Genomic DNA, 20,116 nt, shown 5'->3' with positions numbered 1-20,116 from the left:
AGTGTATAAGAACCGTTACTCTTGCTGCCATATTTTTAGAGTTATTGGCCTTTGTTAATTTTCTTGCTTAGGTTTTGTCCGTGGCATATCTCGTAAACTATAGGAGGTTTCAACCTGAAACTTATTCCGTAGGTATATCTGATTGAGGGTTCAAATGCCACCTACACTTGAAAGTTAAATGGCAACATCATTGTCTATAAATGAATAAAATGCCAATCTAACAGCTATAATGTCGACAGTAAATAATTCGTCAGGCGACACATCCGACTCGCGGAGTTCTAGTTGAAAAGGTAGATCAACAATAGATGCTCAGTTTGTTTTATTAAGTATTATACAAAAAAAAAATCTTAACGAAAATAATTGTCTGTATTGTGTATTTGTAGATTTGAAAAAAGGCCTTTGATTGCATTTACAGAAATGCTTTATGGATAAAAATGTATAAACTCGTTATTAAAGGTAAAGTTTTACGAATTGAGATATGTATGGAAAAGTAAAATTGGCTGTTTAAGTGTTGAATAATTATTCTTATATTGTTTGTATGCCATAGGCTTGAGGCAGGGTGAAGTCCTGTTTCCTGTTTTGTTTTCTCTGCTTTTAAATGATCTAGAACTATTTTTACAAACAGATATGAATTCAGGCTTCATTATTAATGACCTTTTAGTTATACTACAATGTAACACACCTGAAGATATTAATAGGTGACAGCTGATTGTCAATATTAGAGATTTACTGTCATAAATGGAGTCTAGATGTCAATATAAGTAAAACAAAAGCCATGGTATTTCTTAAAAGATATGATCTGTTTGGAAATGAAAGGTTTTTATACAAAACTAATTGGATTGAAGTTGTCAGTGACTTCAATTATTTGGGGGCTGTTTACACGGCTACATTTGTCATGAAACTTGACCACCTAGTTGGAAATGGCCCTATGACACTAAATGAATTATAAGCATGTTGCAAGTAAAATAATATCAAGACATCCACCATTTTACCACATGACTTATGATGTTATATTACTAGATTAAGCGTGTCTGCTCATTAAATAAGATTCCACACTGGTAGATATGCAAATAACATTATGTTTAGAAATTAACGTTATTGTATTTTTTGTTATTTCAATGGTCTTGAAGATGAATTTAGTTTATAGTAATATGTCCTTGTTATTACGATATCAGAAGGAAATACCTTAAGACATATTTTTATGTCGGACCAAGTAAGTATACACTTAGAGATCTGCTTAAGTCAGAAAACAGAAGTACTCGATTTAAATTCTCCAAATACATTAAATAATCTCTTAAATACATGTAAAGAACTATCATAAGATATAGTGTTTAATTTACATAAGCTCATCCTCATACCTTATATATTGAGTATAATTTTCTCACTTATGACAAATTATTCATATTTACATATTGACATTGCATATAAAAGTATGTCTGTTCTTTTCATGTTACAAAATGGCACACTTCGACGAAAAATCATCATTAATTATTAATTGGTTATTTTAAACAATTAAATATATGTACAGGTGTGAGCAAATAACAACAATATTAATTTAATTACACAAAGTGAATAAATATCTTAATATAAATATCAACAAACCAGTAAGTTATATAGTATATTCTTTCTTCTTGGCAACCTTGCATGATCAAAGCCATTTATTCCGCTGAAAACCAGTATAATATGCCTTTTCCGTTTTCGTGGCATCCTTCCTGAAAAGACAAGGAAAAAGCAAGGTTAGGAAACAAGTTGCGGAATTGAAAAGATTAAATTATTTTTTATTGTCTTTCATGTTTGAGATAAAAGCCGTGGGTGTAACGTCTATACGATTTGAGAACTATATTAAAGGCATACACTCCATGCTGTGAGATATATGGTCTTGTATAAGTATAGAATTATAGAAACATTTGGGATATTGTTATAAAGTAATGCAATAACCATACAAAAATATGGAAAACATATCCGAACTTTTATGCAACAGTGGTATAAACATCAAAAGAAAAATAAACATGTCGAAACATCATTCATTCATTATAAATTGGACATAATACAGCACTAACATGAAACATAAATCGAATAAACGTTGGAAAATAATTGACATTTCTGCGATCCGCAATTTGTTTTCAATCGTCTAAAATGTAGTAAAATGTCAAAATTTACGTATTTTAAAGCGAACACTTGTACATCTTTCTTGTTCTCAGATGACATAACCCTCGACGTAATTGTATGGTTCGTATATCTATTTAGCATAATAAACCATTGCATTGATGTCGGAAACTTTAAATGCCGAGTCTTAGACTTTCGGAAAATACGTAAAAAAATCCAAAGTTTTCCATCCCGATCGCCTGAAAATGCCAGAGAAAATCGAAGTAATATCGAAAAACAACAACATACTAGCAAAAAACAAAACCAACTCAAAATATATAAAATACAAACCAACCTATAGGTTACGACAGAAGAAACGGAGATTGCAGCACGAAGTTAATCTCGCGCTGTTATAAACTTAAACCACCCTTAAAAACATAGAACGGGGGCTTCCAATCCATGGTTTAAAGGTCCGTGACACTGCTGAAAAATGATAGCATTCAGTAGAGCAAAAATGGGCGGAGAAGGCCAAAAAATGAAATGTTTCGAAAAAGTTTTAGTTAATTTTACATGAGTAGAAGTACTATAACACACATATTTTGCAATATGTTTTGGGGTAATAACGAGTTCAGCAAAATTTACGAAAGAAATTTTTATTAAGTTTTGGAAAAAAAGCATTTGCAATTTTTTGGCAAAGTCTGACGATAATATAAATATGTTTTTGTGTCAAAATGCTCCAGACAACCCTATCGGCAATGTGTTTTTTTTATCTTTGATATCTTTTTAAATATGATATCTTTTGAATAAGAAAGACTTCAAAGAAAAAATAATGCAAAAATAGTGCCAGTTATGATACATAGCTAAAACAGCCTCTCGTGTTTGTATCATCAATTCTTTAATCCAGCAATAGGCATCATGAACATTTCGCGCTGAAGCCATACAAAATATGCATTGTTTGCGTTTGATTAAGTTATGTAATATTTTCACCAAATTCCCTCGCTTAAGTTCACATGAACTAAGTTGGATAGAGACTTAAAGGACGTTACCCTCGGGCATATAGTTCATAGATTCATTGTTTAAAATATGCTCATACCTTAGCGCGACTGGTCCGACGCCTAAGAAGTAAGATTTCTTCATGTACAATTTTTGTATGTGTAGATGCAACCTCAAAATAAACTTAATATCGTTACAATTTTATCAACATTATTCATCATATTTTGTAAATAACAAATATTCCTTTCCCTAAAAAAACACCCATTTAATCTACCTTCATTGAAACAAAAACTTCTCGGAGGACTGGACTGTTCGGAAGACCGTTGCAGCTTTTTCTAGGGCGATTAAAAAAGCGCACTGATGCGGTCATAGAAGCGGATAATGCAGCACACTGTTATGGAGTGGAAGGAGAACATCTTAAAATTATGTAGCCTCACGCAGTCAAGGATCTGGGACGTTATAACGAACTTGCACGACACTCTTTTTAATGTTAAGATAATATAGTGCGATCATATAAATACACTCGTTAACGAAGTCAGTCATGTCACGGTTACCACAATTTCTTTAATTTTACCTACAAGAAAACTATTAAAACTTTTGATATGTTCAATACACATTTAGGCATACGCTCAAACATCTGCGCATTCAAGGAACAGCAGATGGCTTGCACTTTATAGAGAACATACATTATTTCAGATGCGGATTTATTGTTATTATTCCATCCATTCTATTGTTTTATTTTTCTGTATAATGTAATAGTTTGATGACAGTTATCATCATATTATCATTGATTCAGAGAAATATTGTCTAGGTTCATTCTTGCTGAAGGGAGAGTCATATCTTCGCTCTTATTTATGATAACAATGCATAATCATTTAAAGGACATCAAGGAATATTGCCTTTTAGAGAAAGTTGCTGAAAGGGTTTATTGCCAGTAATAAACTTGTCTAGAACCGTAATGTTTGCCTGTTAAGTAATCTTATATGCAGACTCTCTGCAGACTCTCATTCACACTCATTTCATTATGCCTGCTAGAAGTTTTATTGTCCAGCTATGATTTGCATTATGCAACAATCACGAGATTGCGTTACGCTAAAAAAGATTCCTCAAGGAAATATGTTGGCAAAATGGTCACTTACACAACACGACATTTATTACATTTTAAATAGAAATGCTTAAAGCTACATGTATTTTACATTGGTTTTGTAAACGATCATTTGGAGTTGTTACGAGCGAAACTGGTGCATTGTATTCATGTCTTTGTAGTATGAAAGTGCAGCCAAAACTATGCAATTAAAGTCAATGTAATAGCAGATAACACCAACTTAAATGTGGATAACTACATGTATGGCGTTTTGAATTGTCTACTGATTGTCTGCTATACATCGACGGTTTTTTCGTGGTTTTCCGAATAACAAGGCAATTGATTTCCTTAGAGATAAAAGTGTTCGGATAAATAGGATAAAGAGAAGCAAACGTATCATTGTCAAGAGCATTAACGCCTTCTTGTAGCATGTCTAAACATCGTTTTCTTTTTTGTTAGTTTTCCTTCCTTTAGCATACTTCACATCAATCGAATTTCTTATAATCAAATATTAATTATCTCTTAGCAAGATCCGCCCATGATAACATGACAATGCCTGGGAAAATATATCCAAGAAGCCAAAAAGAGAGACTCAGAAAAAAATGGGTTAATTTTCAATTCTGCGAAGTTAATATTATTATTTTTATTATGTAGTCAATTTAATTTATCATGAACAAATCAACAACAATATTTTACTGTTTGAAACAGTCAAGTAAAATTTCACATTTCCCCAATTTTGAAATTTATCCCGCTCTCACAACCAAAATCAACGTAAGCACGAACAGGGCTAGCATACGATTTGATCTATGACATTTTCAAAATGACGTTACATTCGTTTATGATATTGCGCTTTTCTGAATTAAAAACACCATTATTATCCCTTGTCTTTTTGTATCCCTTTTTATATCCCTTTTCAGTACTTATGTGAAACTTACGCTTTTATGGAAACATCTTATTAGAAAAGTATACGCCTAAAAGTCATAAAATGAATAGTATTTTGTTATTATATAGCAGGCAAATCACTATAGTATTTAAAGCATTAGCAACGCGAAACCTGAGATACAACTATTTTGACATTCAGACAATCATTTTTGGTTTTTTATCTCATAAAAGTAATATCGAAAATACACCATTAAAAATAAGCGTGCTTCAGGGTCACGCCAGGTTATAGTAACACACCCTGTAGGCGATGGGACACTTGCGGTTGGAAATAATTTCTGGAACATCTTGGGCTAAACTCAGAGTGAATATCATAATGTTACCTTCCGACCAGAGCCTCCATTTTTTTTACCCGCATTAATGTGATAAATATAGCGGTCTAAAAATAGTTATATTCTGCAAAAAAAAAAACACGCCGGGATACAGAAATACAACGTGGAAATAGCCGAACAAGCAAGAACTCATACTCGGACCGCAAAACAGCTAATCTATTTTTATGGTTTCGACGTCATTCTGCTAAATATAGAGCGCATTGATACAAAAAATGGGTTAAAACGACATGAAAAGAAGCAGTTCTTCGGATTTTGCGGTCTTAAGACTACCTGCGCGCATGCGCAGAATGTCTAAAAACAAGGTATGTTTATAGAGGATTGTTAGGTACCGCCTTGGAACGGTCAGTAAAATGTAAATGTACTGAGGGTTTAATCCAGGCACGTGCACAAACCTCACTCTTATCCCAAAAATCCTAAATAAAGAAAACACGTAAAAGGTAAATCTTTTCAAAGTATGCTTGAGGAAACTTAATAATAAAACAAATAATAATAAACTTATAGGTAAAACCCAAGTACTTCAATGATTAGAGATCCTAATATAAACAGAAACAAATGTTTCTTTCGAGGGTGAAATATTTCACTGAAACAAACAATATTTGAATAAACCATTATATGATTCGTTATTAATCTGACTAAATGATCATGCATGTTGTACTATTATCTGAAATAAATACTGGTTAAACCAAAGACCACAACATATACTTAGTATACATTTTTTTCTTGAGTTTTGTAATGATGACATCACGTTTTTGATACAGGAAACTGTCATTATTTTTGGTAAGACAAGGTCGTTAAAGAGGACTGTGACTAAAATTCTTAATGAATACTTATGTGAAAAACTACAGAAACAAGCTCAGTAGCCAAAAGTTTAAACATAAACCCGGTTTTATGGCACTGGGTAAACGCCAAAGACATAGAACACAAACACACAAAAATCACAAACAAGAAACATGGAAGAACAGCACAAAACTCCACCGACAGCAACGTGCATACATACTATATATATAAACTAGGTATGTTTATCAAGGATTGTTAGGTACCGCCTTGAAACGGTCAGTAAATACTGGAGTTTAAACCAGTTAGTATGCACAAACCTCACTCTTATCCCAACGCACAATTTAAAAAAAACGTAGTTTCACGTCGGAGGTTTTAAGTCAAAACATTTTTGTCCGATTTTTTCTGTCTAGTCAGTTAATAGGATTGAAAAGGAAAAGAATACGCCAACACGGTCGGGATGAAGTATATAACGTTTCTACTGGCGTAATCAAAGTTCCTTCATGCATTTTATGTTAAAAAATCAATTACAAAATTCAGTGTCGTCTCACGTTACACCATTCTCATAATTAGTTTTTCACTGATGCGGTATTTTGCCAGACTCGAAATAAATCATATTCCCGCGGTTTCACGTTTCTTCCAACCTCAGCGTATAAAACATTGTCTCTATATCTGTAAATGAAGTCATGGGTCAGCAAGGTATCACTACAATCCAGGACCTTTGCCATTTAGATTTTAGGGAAAACTTACCAAACTGGAATCATACATTGCTCAGAAACAATGTTATTCACGATTTAGATTCTTTTGAAGGACGTTTACCATAAACAATCATAACATTCCACATAACCAATTCTTTTACCATTTAGATAATGGAAGAAGATTTTCATACTTCAATCTTTACATCGTCCATAACGAATTCCTTTACCATAAAGAGTATGGAGAATGTTGACCAATCTGCAATTACTACCTTGTCCAAAGCACATGTCCTTTATCATTTATATTATGGAGGAAGTTTGTCATAGTTTTACTTCATTCATTACATAGTCCATATCCAATGCCGTTTGCCATTTATATTATGGAGGAAGTTTGTCATACTTCATTCATTACATCGTCCATAACCAATGTCGTTTTCCATTTATATTATGGAGGAAGATTGTCGTACTACAATTTTTTCATCGTCCAAAACCCATGTCGTTTGCCATTTAGATTATGGAGGAAGTTTGTCATACTCCAATCTTTATATCGTCCATAACCAATGTCGTTTGCCATTTAGATTATGGAAGAAGTTTGTCATACTCCAATCTTTACATCGTCCATAACCAATATCGTTTGCCATTTATATTACGGAGGACGTTTGTCATACTCCAATCTTAACATCGTCCATAACCAATGTCGTTTGCCATTTAGGTTATGGAGGAAGTTTGTCATACTCCAATCTTTACATCGTCCATAACCAATGTCGTTTGCCATTTAGGTTATGGAGGAAGTTTGTCATACTCCAATCTTTTCATCGTCCAAAATCCATGTCGTTTGCCATTTAGATTATGGAGGAAGTTTGTCATACTCCAATCTTTATATCGTCCATAACCAATGTCGTTTGCCATTTAGATTATGGAAGAAGTTTGTCATACTCCAATCTTTACATCGTCCATAACCAATATCGTTTGCCATTTATATTACGGAGGACGTTTGTCATACTCCAATCTTAACATCGTCCATAACCAATGTCGTTTGCCATTTAGGTTATGGAGGAAGTTTGTCATACTCCAATCTTTACATCGTCCATAACCAATGTCGTTTGCCATTTAGGTTATGGAGGAAGTTTGTCATACTCCAATCTTTTCATCGTCCAAAATCCATGTCGTTTGCCATTTAGATTATGGAAGAAGTTTGTCATATTTCATTCATAACATCGTCCATAACCAAAATCGTTTGCCATTTAGATTATGGAGGAAGATTGTCGTACTACAATATTTTCATCGTCCATAACCAATGTCGTTTGCCATTTAGATTATGGAGGAAGTTTGTCATAATTCATTCATTACATAGTCCATAACCAATGTCGTTTGCCATATTATGAAGGAAGGTTGTCGTACTACAATTTTTTCATCGCCCAAAACCCATGTCGTTTGCCATTTAGATTATGGAGGAAGTTTGTCATACTCCAATCTTTATATCGTCCATAACCAATGTCGTTTGCCATTTAGTTTATGGAAGAAGTTTGATATACTCCAATCTTAACATCGTCCATAACCAATGTCGTTTGCCATTTAGGTTATGGAGGAAGTTTGTCATACTCCAATCTTTACATCGTCCATAACCAATGTCGTTTGCCATTTAGTTTATGGAAGATGTTTGTCATACTCCAATCTTAACATCGTCCATAACCAATATCGTTTGCCATTTATATTATGGAAGAAATCTGTCATACTCCAATCTTTATATCGTCCATAACCAATGTCGTTTGCCATTTAGTTTATGGAAGAAGTTTGTCATACTCCAATCTTAACATCGTCCATAACCAATGTCGTTTGCCATTTAGTTTATGGAGGAAGTTTGTCATACTCCAATCTTTACATCGTCCATAACCAATGTCGTTTGCCATTTAGTTTATGGAAGAAGTTTGTCATACTCCAATCTTAACATCGTCCATAACCAATGTCGTTTGCCATTTAGGTTATGGAGGAAGTTTGTCATACTCCAATCTTTACATCGTCCATAACCAATGTCGTTTGCCATTTAGGTTATGGAGGAGGTTTATCATGCTCCAATCTTGACATCGTCCATAACCAATGTCGTTTGCCATTTATATTATGGAGGACGTTTGTCATACTCCAATCTTTACATCCTTCATAACCAATATCGTTTGCCATTTAGATTATGGAAGAAGTCTGTCATACTCCAATCTTTATATCGTCCATAACCCATCTCCTTTACCATTTAGATTATGGAGGAAGTTTGTCATACTCCAATCCTTACATCGTCCAAAACCAATGTCCTTTGCCATTTAGATTATGGAGGAAGTTTGTCATACTCCAATCTTTACATCGTCCATAACAAATTCCTTTACCATTTATATTATGGAGGCAGTTTGGCATACATCATTCTTTACATCGTCCTTAACCCATGTCCTTTATCAATATAGATTATGGAGAAAGTTCACCATATTTAAATTATTATTTTGTCTAGAACTAATGTCCTTTTCCATTTAGATCATGGAGAAAGTTTACTATACTTCAATTCTTACATTCCCCATAACCCCCTTGACCATGATGATTATGGAGAAAGTTTACAGTACTGCAATTATTGAATCGTTTATAACCCATGTCCTTTAACCTTTTAGATTATGGGGAAAATTTACCATTCTTGAATTATTATATTCTCCATAACCAATGTCCTTTACCATTAAAATTATGAAGAATGTTGACCATTTTGCAATTATTACAATGTCCAAAGCCCATGTCTTTTACCATTAAGGTTGTGAAAAATGTTTACCATACTGCAATTATTACATAATCCAGAACCAATGTCCTTTACCATTAAGAATATGGAGAAAGTGAACCATTCTGATAGTATTACAATGTTCAAAGCCCATGTACTTTATCATTAAGATTATGGAGAAAGTTTACCATACTTCAATTATATTTATCAGAAACAATGTCCTTTACCATTTAGATTATGGAGAATGATGACCATACTGCAATTCTTACATTGTCCAAAGCCCATGAAAATTATCATTAAGATCATGGAAAAAGTTGACCATACTGCAATTATAACATCGTCCAGAACCCACGTGCTTCACCTGTTAAATTTCTGGCGAAATATTTGCCGAATTGCATCCATTGCATTGTCCCAAACCCAACCTGTACCTGTTAGATACGTGACTGCAATGTTTTGTCAATAACCTATTATATGTTGTTTACCATTAAGATTCTAGACTGTTATTATCGCATTTGCCCAGAACCAAACATGTGTCTTAAAAGCTTCTGGAAAAGGTTGACATGCAGCTGCATTGTTCGAATAGCCTACCCACGCTCTTTCCCGATTGCGTGTCAATAGAAGGGTTACTATTAATCTACACTCATTACCTTGTCCAAATCCAAAGGTCCTCTCTCATTTTAGATTCTTGAGAAGGTTTACATGCAGCTCCAGACGTTTCTCGACGACCCCACATACAGAGAGGAGCACGAGCTACACCTGGAACTCGTGGCCACCTTTGCAAGGGTCGGACCCAACGCCGAGCAGAAGTTTAGGGATGAATGTAAGTACTGGGGCATGGCTTCTGTAGATTGTATATATTTTATAAGGGCTTAATTTTTTGCTTTGTGAGTTGATAAACGGCTGAATAAAAATTATTGCGAAATATTGAATAAACCGTTGCTTACGCCAATCTTATCGAACGTGGGGAAAAACTTAAAATATCGCAGAAAAGACCATGCGAAATTAAAGCGGCATACATAAGTTATACAAATGTTGATATACCATAATTGGAGGACTGACTGTGATAAACTTAAAACATTAGTTCAATATGCTAAGCTTAATTTAGCTTATTTTAATTAGTAGAACGGAAGGGTATGTGGGAAATAAAGTGAATCCGGGTAAATTAACATACTCTTTTTTCGAATAGACCACTTTGATTATATGACGTGCATGGTGTAAATCACCGATGCACTGGAAACAATTTTCTATGGTTTGACAGTTGAGTTGGCCAGGCGTCCCGGTATTGTTATTATTAAATTGACCGGTGTTCTTGTTGGTGGCGAAGTTTCTCGTCGTTGTTAATTTTGTTGTTGTCATTGTTGTTGTTGTGACGTTGTTCAAGTTCATCTTCACGCTATTTTCAAAACTATACGAACGCCTTGCATCGTCAGCCTCCGATCGACGGATCATTTGAAAATAGTTTAAGTAGACTTGTATATAACTTTAAATGATTACACGTATTGTTTTTGTTTTTTCGTATTCTTTTTATCTACAAACTAAAATTAGGATCGTAACATTAACAGAACATGGAATTGACCATTTCATTTTGTGTATATTGTCTCTCAAATGGAGGATCTAATTGTGTGATTATGCTAAAAAAGGAAAGGAATTATTTCTCTCAAGAGAAATTGGTTCCCCCATCCAGTTTTATACTTCGATGAAAGTAACCTACGCAGAGAAGACAAGTGTCAAAACTGCTTATAAATAATGGATGATATAAGGCGGTCTGAAATGTCTCCTCATATTCTACCGTAGAATGATTTAAAACAGAAATTCATATACTCCGTTCCTTTTCCTGTAAAGTATTACTTAATTTGCCGAAACCAAACAGGAAGTATTGTATCGTTATGAAGAGCGACTATTTATTATAAGAAGTAAATAATTGTTTTCGACTAATGTGTTACTGGTTCGTGTCGTTAGCATTCCGACCACCCATAATATTTATAATCACTGGTTAAGTACTGGTTAAGTACCGAAGAAATGGCCGACCCCTCGAGTTATCGTCCGGATCACTTATTCAGTCATTAAATATTTGAGAGAACTGTTCATAATAGAATAAATGAGCATATGGTTCGTTTCTCTGTCGCCTTTCCTTGTAGATAGCAACAAGGTTTTCTAACTAATTGGAGCTGCATTACAATCAAACAAGATTTTAATCACCAGGCCCCTAATTTCTCGAAACTTCTTAAGTCCCTTATAACGGAATAACGGAATATTGTCTTTCAATAATTTGCATAATGATTACTTCTTTAAGAGTTTTAATACTTTAGATAGGATTTATCTTCACTATATTCACAATTAACCATTTTTCATTTATCAAAATCCAATTTAAGAATGTAATTTAGCTTATTGAAATAAGCTTCTTGAGCCTGGTAAATTTAAGAACTTTCGAGAAATTGGGGCCAGGAGACGTTAGGCTGTAGAACGCCTATCGGACGTCGCATGCATTGATCAGAAAGCCGCTTTTGATACGATCCATACTGATGCACTATTTCTTAAATAAGGGCGTCTAGGGTTTTAAGGTCAGTTTCTTAGGGTCCTTAAGGCATGGTCAGGGTGTGTACTCATACTTCTGATGAGATAAAGGCTGTTAGAGGCGTCAAGGCGGAGTCATTTCTTGTTTTCGTCAATGACTTGTTTGATGAAATAGAAGCTTCCAAACTAGGGACAAAGGTCATGCCAGTACACTCAGGCAATCCCGCGTTTGCAGACTATATCGCCTTCGTTGCGCTTACGCCGTACCATCTGCAAAGTATGGTAAATATAGTGTATATGCATAGCGACAGATAAGGGTCATAATGCCCGTAAATACACTTTAAAAATCGCCTATCACGACATTAAATCAAGAAGCTGTTCGTACTGGTACGATTAAAAATAACAAATAGGGCGTAACGTTCTTCCGAGTATTATTTACCGATCTAGCTAGCCGTTTTGACTAAATGTTAAACCGGTTTGTTAAAATCGATTCATTATCCTAAGAGACTTTCAGAAAGCTTTAAGGTAAGAAAGTAGTTAAGATGTTTAAATTAATAAGGACTTGTAATCTGCTGAGCAACATTTCAATTTTGTGTAAGTTCTTATATAATTATATACTATAAAAGTTAATTAAATAAAACAAGTCATTCAATTCTGTAATTTAATGTACCAGTACACTTTAGAAATCGCCATTACACATTAATGAATGGCCTAAGGGTGTACCATACACTTTACTAGATTGCATACGGGTGTAAAGTACACTTTAAGCAAAAAAGTTATGTGTAGCTCTGTATATGTACTGCCGACGCTGGAATATATGCATTAACGTTTACAAATCCAGCATAATGGTTTTCAGATGAAAAGGTCACACCCTCAGGTAGGCATTCTTCACGGAAACTTTTACCTCCCTCAGATGAATAAAGTTATTTATTCACCAATCCTACAATCTTAAAATTGAAAGACAGAATTGTTTAACGCATTCAAAAAGGTAAAAATGCACTCTGCATTGGCTGGGTAAGGCGTCCACCAATTTTGAGTTAATAAGGTATTATACGCTGGATTTTTTCCAAGATAATAATTCCGACACTCTCTTATGGCTGTGAGTTATGGAAAACCCGTCTGTATCTGACATCGATTCTTTGAATCTGTTTCAACATTCTCAGTTAAAAAATCAAGGTTTTCTGATCCTCACTCGCTCTGATATGACAGTCTAAGCCTGGAATACATAGACTTACTGTAACAATCGACAAGAGGAAACTTGTATTCTGAATAAAATATTATCATTATCCCCAGATGCAATTACAAAAGAGTTGTTTTTCAGAAAATATGTTTTGTACATTAACGAAAGATCATCAGTCTTTCTAGGTTTCGTGTCTGACATCTGTGATATCCTTACCAAATACAACCTACAATCAGTTCTGAATACTTCTGTTAACGGTAGACCGGTATTGCTTAGCAAATCCGTATGGAAGAATAATAACATAAATATATTTTGAAACATATGAATATACCTTGTGCAATATGAGAAATTGAATCCTTCATACTTGTTATAAAACTGCTGCTGTTCATGACATTTCTGAAAAAGTAAATTAAGAACAAAAATAAACATAATTGCAAAATCGTGGGTAAGACCCGTTACCCTTGAAAACAACATTTGCAATAAGTGACACTAAATATCAAATGAAGCCTATCGGCATTGTGTGCGGTTTTATCTTTCCAAGTAACATTGAGCAGTCTTATCAAATGAGATATCTTATATATTGACTTAACATAACTACACAGATATCGTGAATATAGACAGTGTAAGCAAAGCTCTGAAACTTACCGGTGCTCCTCAAGAGCAAATTCTTCATGCATAAAAGGAATGATCATTCTTTATGATCTCGTTTCTATTTGGAACAAAATGCATACTCACTATTTCTTTGACGAGTAAATTGCTACATATATTCTTGACACGAACGATGTGCATTAGCTTTTAAAATGAGTTTATTTATAAAAATATGCCTTGATAAAGTTTGAACACGTCAATTACGAGGAGCGCTTTATAAGTTGCGGCAAAGCGCGTCTCAAAACGACGTCCGCGTAGACATGACTTGATGTTGGGATTCAACCAGAAGTCATATAGAGAGAGGTCTGGGCTTTATAGTTCATGTTGCAAAATTTAGAGACTGTGCTGTTGCATTTTTTGTTACCAATGAAGAGCCATGTGCTGTGCAAGAACTTGACATCGCTGGCGCTTGCTTGGTATTACACAATGTTCAAATTTCAAATAAAGAATGAGGAATTGTTAGATTGTTTTGTTAATATTAGAATACGACACAATTGCCCCGATTTAAATGATCCTCACATAATTTGGAAGTTGATATAGGTAGATTCCATCATTTTATCATAGAAGAACCAAAATGTAAATCATGTCCACCGATTATTGCTGAGTCGGAACAACATGTTCTTCATTGCTGTTTTACATACAGAGATTTACGTTGGAAACATTCTATACAATCAAACTGACCTAGATTAGTTGAGCTTTTGTGTACATGTCATAAACAGATTTGCCGATTTATTTCTTTGTTGTTACGAAGTTCCGAGAGGAAAACCTTAGCTGCTTCCTATTGTTGGTTTACCCGAATTGTATAAACATAACATATTAAACTATTGTATTGTTTAATCTATTGAGATGTATTATTCATTGTGCACAATGCTTATTATTGTGTTTCATCAATATTTAAACTAAATGGTTCTATATTTGATATTTGTACTATCGCCGTATAAAGGGCCAAACTTAAAATGCCGATTTGTCAAAAACCACTTTATTAATCTTATGTGCTCAGTTATTGAGACTCGGAATAAAATCCCATCGCTGTCAAAAGCAAGCGTACATGACCCGTTTGACTCTCCTGCTGAACCTAGCATTGCCATTGCTCATTATTTTCCGCATTTATTTTTTCTGGCGTGTTTCAATATCAATATGTTTTATCACCCTCGACAATTTCTCTTAACCGCCGAGGGTCATCGTCTTTGAATTTAGAGAGCAATTCCGACGTCTTTTCAAGACGAGCCAGCCTCTGTTCTGATGTCCAATACGCCACTGATTATTTATCCTTGATATGGCCCATTGTAAGTCGGACATCCTGCTCAACAAATGAATTGGCAGTTTCAGTATCTTGGTCAGTGCCAGCCGAAATCGGCCTTTAAATATGTTTCATCCTTCCTTTGATGCCTATCTTGCAACAGTACCGTACGGAACAGCCATATTTACCACATTGTGATTGCATTGTAATTTCCAATGCGCTTTGCAATACTGTATTTGCTATTTGCTGTTCTCGGATATATTCGATATATTAAGCCATGTTTCGTATTTCAGCATATGCTATGTTGCCTTTTAAATCACATAAAAAATACTTGTACGTGGAAAACATGTACAGTTTATGTATACGCTTCTAGGAAAATAAAAACTATTTTCAACAGCATGATGAACATGAACGTGCACGTGGAAACCGTGAAGTTGCAGAAAAAAATAAAAAATACAGTTAGTATTGCGTTTATATAGCGTTCGGCAAGACATTGCTGATACAAATAAAAATATATTTAATTGCATTTTATCGAAGAAATCCATGACGCTTCTGATGTCGCATGTTCGACCTTGAAGTAAATAAAACAATGTTATTTGCTGCTTATATACTTTTACAGTATTTGGTACTGATGTATTACATCCAGACGTCGTAGCAATTTATGCCAGTATTTGCCTAAGTATATACCAGTCATGAACTATCAAAGACAAGGAAGTGATAACACCTTGAAAATAATTCTGGGTAAGGTATATGTTAACTTCATTCCTTTAGTTCAGGGGTCGTTTTGCGCCTTTTTCCGTCCAAACGTTCCCTCAATAATGTGTCTGTGTTTTCAGTTTTTAATGAATTGACTTTATGGCAATGTTCAGCATTTGAAGTAGTACTTGAAATATTTAGGGCTCGCCAAAATATTTTTGCGAATGTTCTTAGTAATCACCCTCTATTCGCCAAAAAGGGTCAAGTATAAAATAGGTGTATTTTATATATGAATAAAAAAACACAACAAACAAACACAAAAACATTCAAACATTTAAAGACACATTTGCTTAGCCTCCTCACATTTACACGTTTGACATACCTCCTCAATTGTAATAGATTAGTAAATAAATCAATACAAATTAGAATATCCCAGAGAAAATGTTTAAGATTGTGCAACATTTTAACTGCATGGCCGCAACTTGAATAATTGCCTCACTTGACTTTAACATGCCTAAAATTGCTCCCCTGTCAAATATGCTTGAATTCTGGGCCTTTTTCACATCCAGTGATTTCTCTAGTTTTAATTGCATCTCCTTTAGAATTGCACCAAGCGAGCAGGAGAAGCATCGCACAAAGACATTTAATCAGGTTTAGAAGTATCTTCGATGGCCGAGAATGTAAGATAGATTCATCCCAACCATAACGTAGGGTGTTTTGCGGAAACGAGGTTTACCGACATTTCGCAGAACACCCTGTGCGAGCGTTAGGATGAACCTATCTTACACGAGCAGTTATGGTAAATGCTTTTTCTTCCACCTCAGTTAAACAAAATAAAGTAAAAATGTATTTTTTTCGCTGGAACTCTTTTGAGCGCAGTAAAAATAAATGCGTATAGATATGTGATAATTCGTGGTTGTCATGGATAGTCGCGCAGTAATTCAGATTATGTAAATAGTTTAATCGTTCTTTAAATTGTTCTGAGGAGAGTGTAGCAGGTTTTATCTCTACTGGCCAAAGGCCAGAAGAGCTTATGCGATTGTGATGTGTACGTAGTATGTGCATCCGTGCGTTCGTGCGTCCGTGCGTCTGTAAACAATTGCTTGTGAACACGATACAGTCTTCATTTTTGATTGTATCTCGATGAAACTTGTACAGTATCTAGATATCCATTAGAGCTGGGTTTCTTTCGAAAACAAGCCAGATCCGCCCATGCATGCCTAGATTATGGCCCTTGATAGTATAAAAAAATGCTATTGTGTAAACACTAGCTTGTGAACACGATACAGTCTTCAGTTTTGATTTTATCTCGATGAAACTTGTACAGTATTTGGATATCCATTAGAGCTCGGTTTCTTTCGAAAACCAGCCAGATCCGCCCATGCATGCCTAGATTATGGGCATTGAAAGTATTAAAAAATCAGTTCGTCTGTAAACAATTGCTTGTGAACATGATACAGTCTTTTGATTGTATCTCGATGAAACTTGTACAGTATTTAGATATCCATTAGAACTCGGTTCCTTTTGAAAACCAGCCAGATCTGCCCATGCATGCCTGGATTATGGGTCTTGAAAGTATAAAAAATGCTATTTTAAGCTAAGTCTACATGAGCGAAGTCTATTTTTAGCCAAGTTTACATGTAAAGTCACAATTGCTTGTGAAGGTTTGTTCAAATTATGCCCCTGGGGTCATTATTGCCCCACCCCTTGTCAAAACTGGCACTGCCCTGGGTGTCACAATTTTCCTAGCGACTTATTTAAGAAACATTTTCAAAATCTTCTTGTTTTAAACCACAAGGCCCATACCTTTGATATTTGTTGTGGAGCATCATATGGTGCAATTGAAAACATTTGAAATAATGCCCCTTGGGAAAAAGCTGGCCACCCCTTTTGACTTACTTATTAATTTTTAAAGCTACGGTAATGAAATTTTGACCATGTGAACAGTTTTGCAAACAAGCACAAATGTTGTCCTAGGATGTCCTTGACTTTGACCTTTGACCGACTTTTTATTTTTAAAGCTACAGAAATGAAATTTTGATGATGAGTACAGTTTTGAACGCAAATATTTTTTACCCTCAGATTACCTTTACTTGGCACATATTAAAATAATTCATGCAACCAATCTGCTTACAACACTTCCTGTCCTCAGATGTTGAACGTGCAGCGTTTTCAGCTAACCCAAACACTAAAAGTGAACTATATATTTGTTGCCTATTACTCAAACGTACATTCTCTGGATTGAAAATGACCACAAGAGCCATGCCAGTAGAGCATAGTCCCTTTTGGGCCTCTTGTTCTTGAATGGAGCGTGAACACGTTTTATGGTGCCTTTTGAAGCGAGAAATAATTAATTAGGATTTTAAATGTTGCCATAGGACAAGATTTCCATGATGGTACAGACAATGGTCTTCAACAAGGGAGGTAATTGTGTGATTACAATAAAAAAGGAGATCCATACGGGTACTTGTTTCATCTTTTCCCGTGGGCAAGATAAAAAATTCTAGCATGGTCAGATTTTTTGGATCTACTTATCTGAGGTGGGAGAAAAGCTTTTCCAGAGCTATCGATGATCACATTTTTACGAATGCGGGTCCTAATGGAATGTTATGCAACCGTTTATTTTAAAAGCAAAACGTTGCATTTAATTATTGAAATCATATTTAACTTAGTTTCATTAAGGATGGTGTAGAACCCTTTTCATGTCATCGAAATGGACGTTTAGTGTCTTTGATTACCGTTTGCTCGATTGTATCATTAACGCCTGGCTCTCACTTCAACACCGTGGCCATTCTTGAAAGATCGTGAACACAAACGTAAATGCATCTGTGTGAATCGTAGTCTTCCTTCAGCAGAGAACAGTTAAAAACAGTTGTGAAACTGTCATTTTTATGTTACGTTGTTTTTTTCGTGCATTCGAAAGACAGTCGGGCATCGAATAGTTCTTCCACATTTGATCGCGGTTGATCGTGGTGTCAATTGAATGACGTTATAATTATATCGATTATTTTCACTCATCAGTATTTTGCGAATTATTGCAAGAAAACAAAAGCAAATTCTGCACATCATCATGGCAGCAGCTGCATCATTTTCATTTAGACTTTCCTAGGGCAGCAAATGACAGAGTACTACTGTTAACATCTTGACAACTCGATCAGATATTATTTGATGCACACTTAAATATTCATTATGTTTATTACCTGCATATGGGTTTTCACACCGTAGGGTTATCGCCAGCATTCGTACAAGGCTTAGGGGGGGGGGGGGGGGGGGGGGGCAATTGTGGCTGAAAGAGTATTGGAACTGTAGAAAATTATGCCTGTTCAATCTGAACCGTCATTAGATTCAAATCATGATCATCCGCGACCACCCAAATCATATCCGATATCCAACTGCACTAAGATTGCTCTCCGTTTGTAACAATTCAAACAGTCGTACCTCTACCACCATCCACCTACAACGATTCACGCATATGCCGTTTCTAATGTTATCTCGACCCTCCCAAGAAACCCCACGATTTTCTTAAGCGTTTACAACCATACCTACTGTGAGGGCCAGACCTTATTTTTTATCATTCAGTGCAGAAATTAAACGATTTTTTGCCACATACATTATATTAACCTTTTGTATGTCAGAAGAACTTTGGTATTTCCTTGATTTTTGTATTGTTCTAGCTTATTGTACTGGCTTTTCTGTTGCTTCGGGACGGAATCCAAAGTAGACAGTTTGACTCCATGGGGAGGCGGCTTCCCGGTAAATGCCAGTATTGTGATAGTTTATTTCTTTGTAGTTGTGATTTAAGACAAGTTCCTCATATGGAATGTGAGAGTCAAAGCGTATGTTTTATCAATGCTTACCATTTTGTATTGGCAACTTTGTTCTATCAAGAAAACGATATTTTTGTCCCTTGGATTATACCTTGAAGTGTTTAAGCGCCACATGCTTTAAACACTTATTGTCAATATTTACCGTTATCAAAACGGTACATTGGCATGCTAAGCTATCAGACTTGGTTTGCAACGTGAACTATACATTTTGGTAGCCAATTTTCTCTAGTAGCGCAAAATTATTTTTCTGTGTATTCTACTTTACCATGTGCTTGAACCAGAAGTTATACCATTCATGTCAAGTTGTCTATTCATAATCAACCCTGCAATGTTTATATGCAAAATTTTCGAATTGTAAAGGGG

General features: G+C 35.0%; 1 protein-coding gene across 3 annotated transcripts in view; it reads left to right on the top strand.

The window, feature by feature from the left end:
• LOC128243096 (RAB11-binding protein RELCH homolog) overlaps nucleotides 1-20,116 on the top strand; it is a 103,039-nt gene that overhangs the window by 37,918 nt on the left and 45,005 nt on the right. For all 3 annotated transcript variants that reach the window (XM_052960623.1, XM_052960621.1, XM_052960622.1), the window contains one exon: nucleotides 10,330-10,468. In XM_052960623.1, the coding sequence (XP_052816583.1) occupies nucleotides 10,330-10,468 (139 nt within the window). The remainder of the gene's footprint in view (nucleotides 1-10,329; nucleotides 10,469-20,116) is intronic.

Source organism: Mya arenaria, chromosome 8 (genome assembly GCF_026914265.1).
Source record: "Mya arenaria isolate MELC-2E11 chromosome 8, ASM2691426v1".
Classification (NCBI taxonomy): Eukaryota; Metazoa; Mollusca; class Bivalvia; order Myida; family Myidae; genus Mya; species Mya arenaria.
This window is presented reverse-complemented; position numbering and strand designations above follow the sequence as displayed.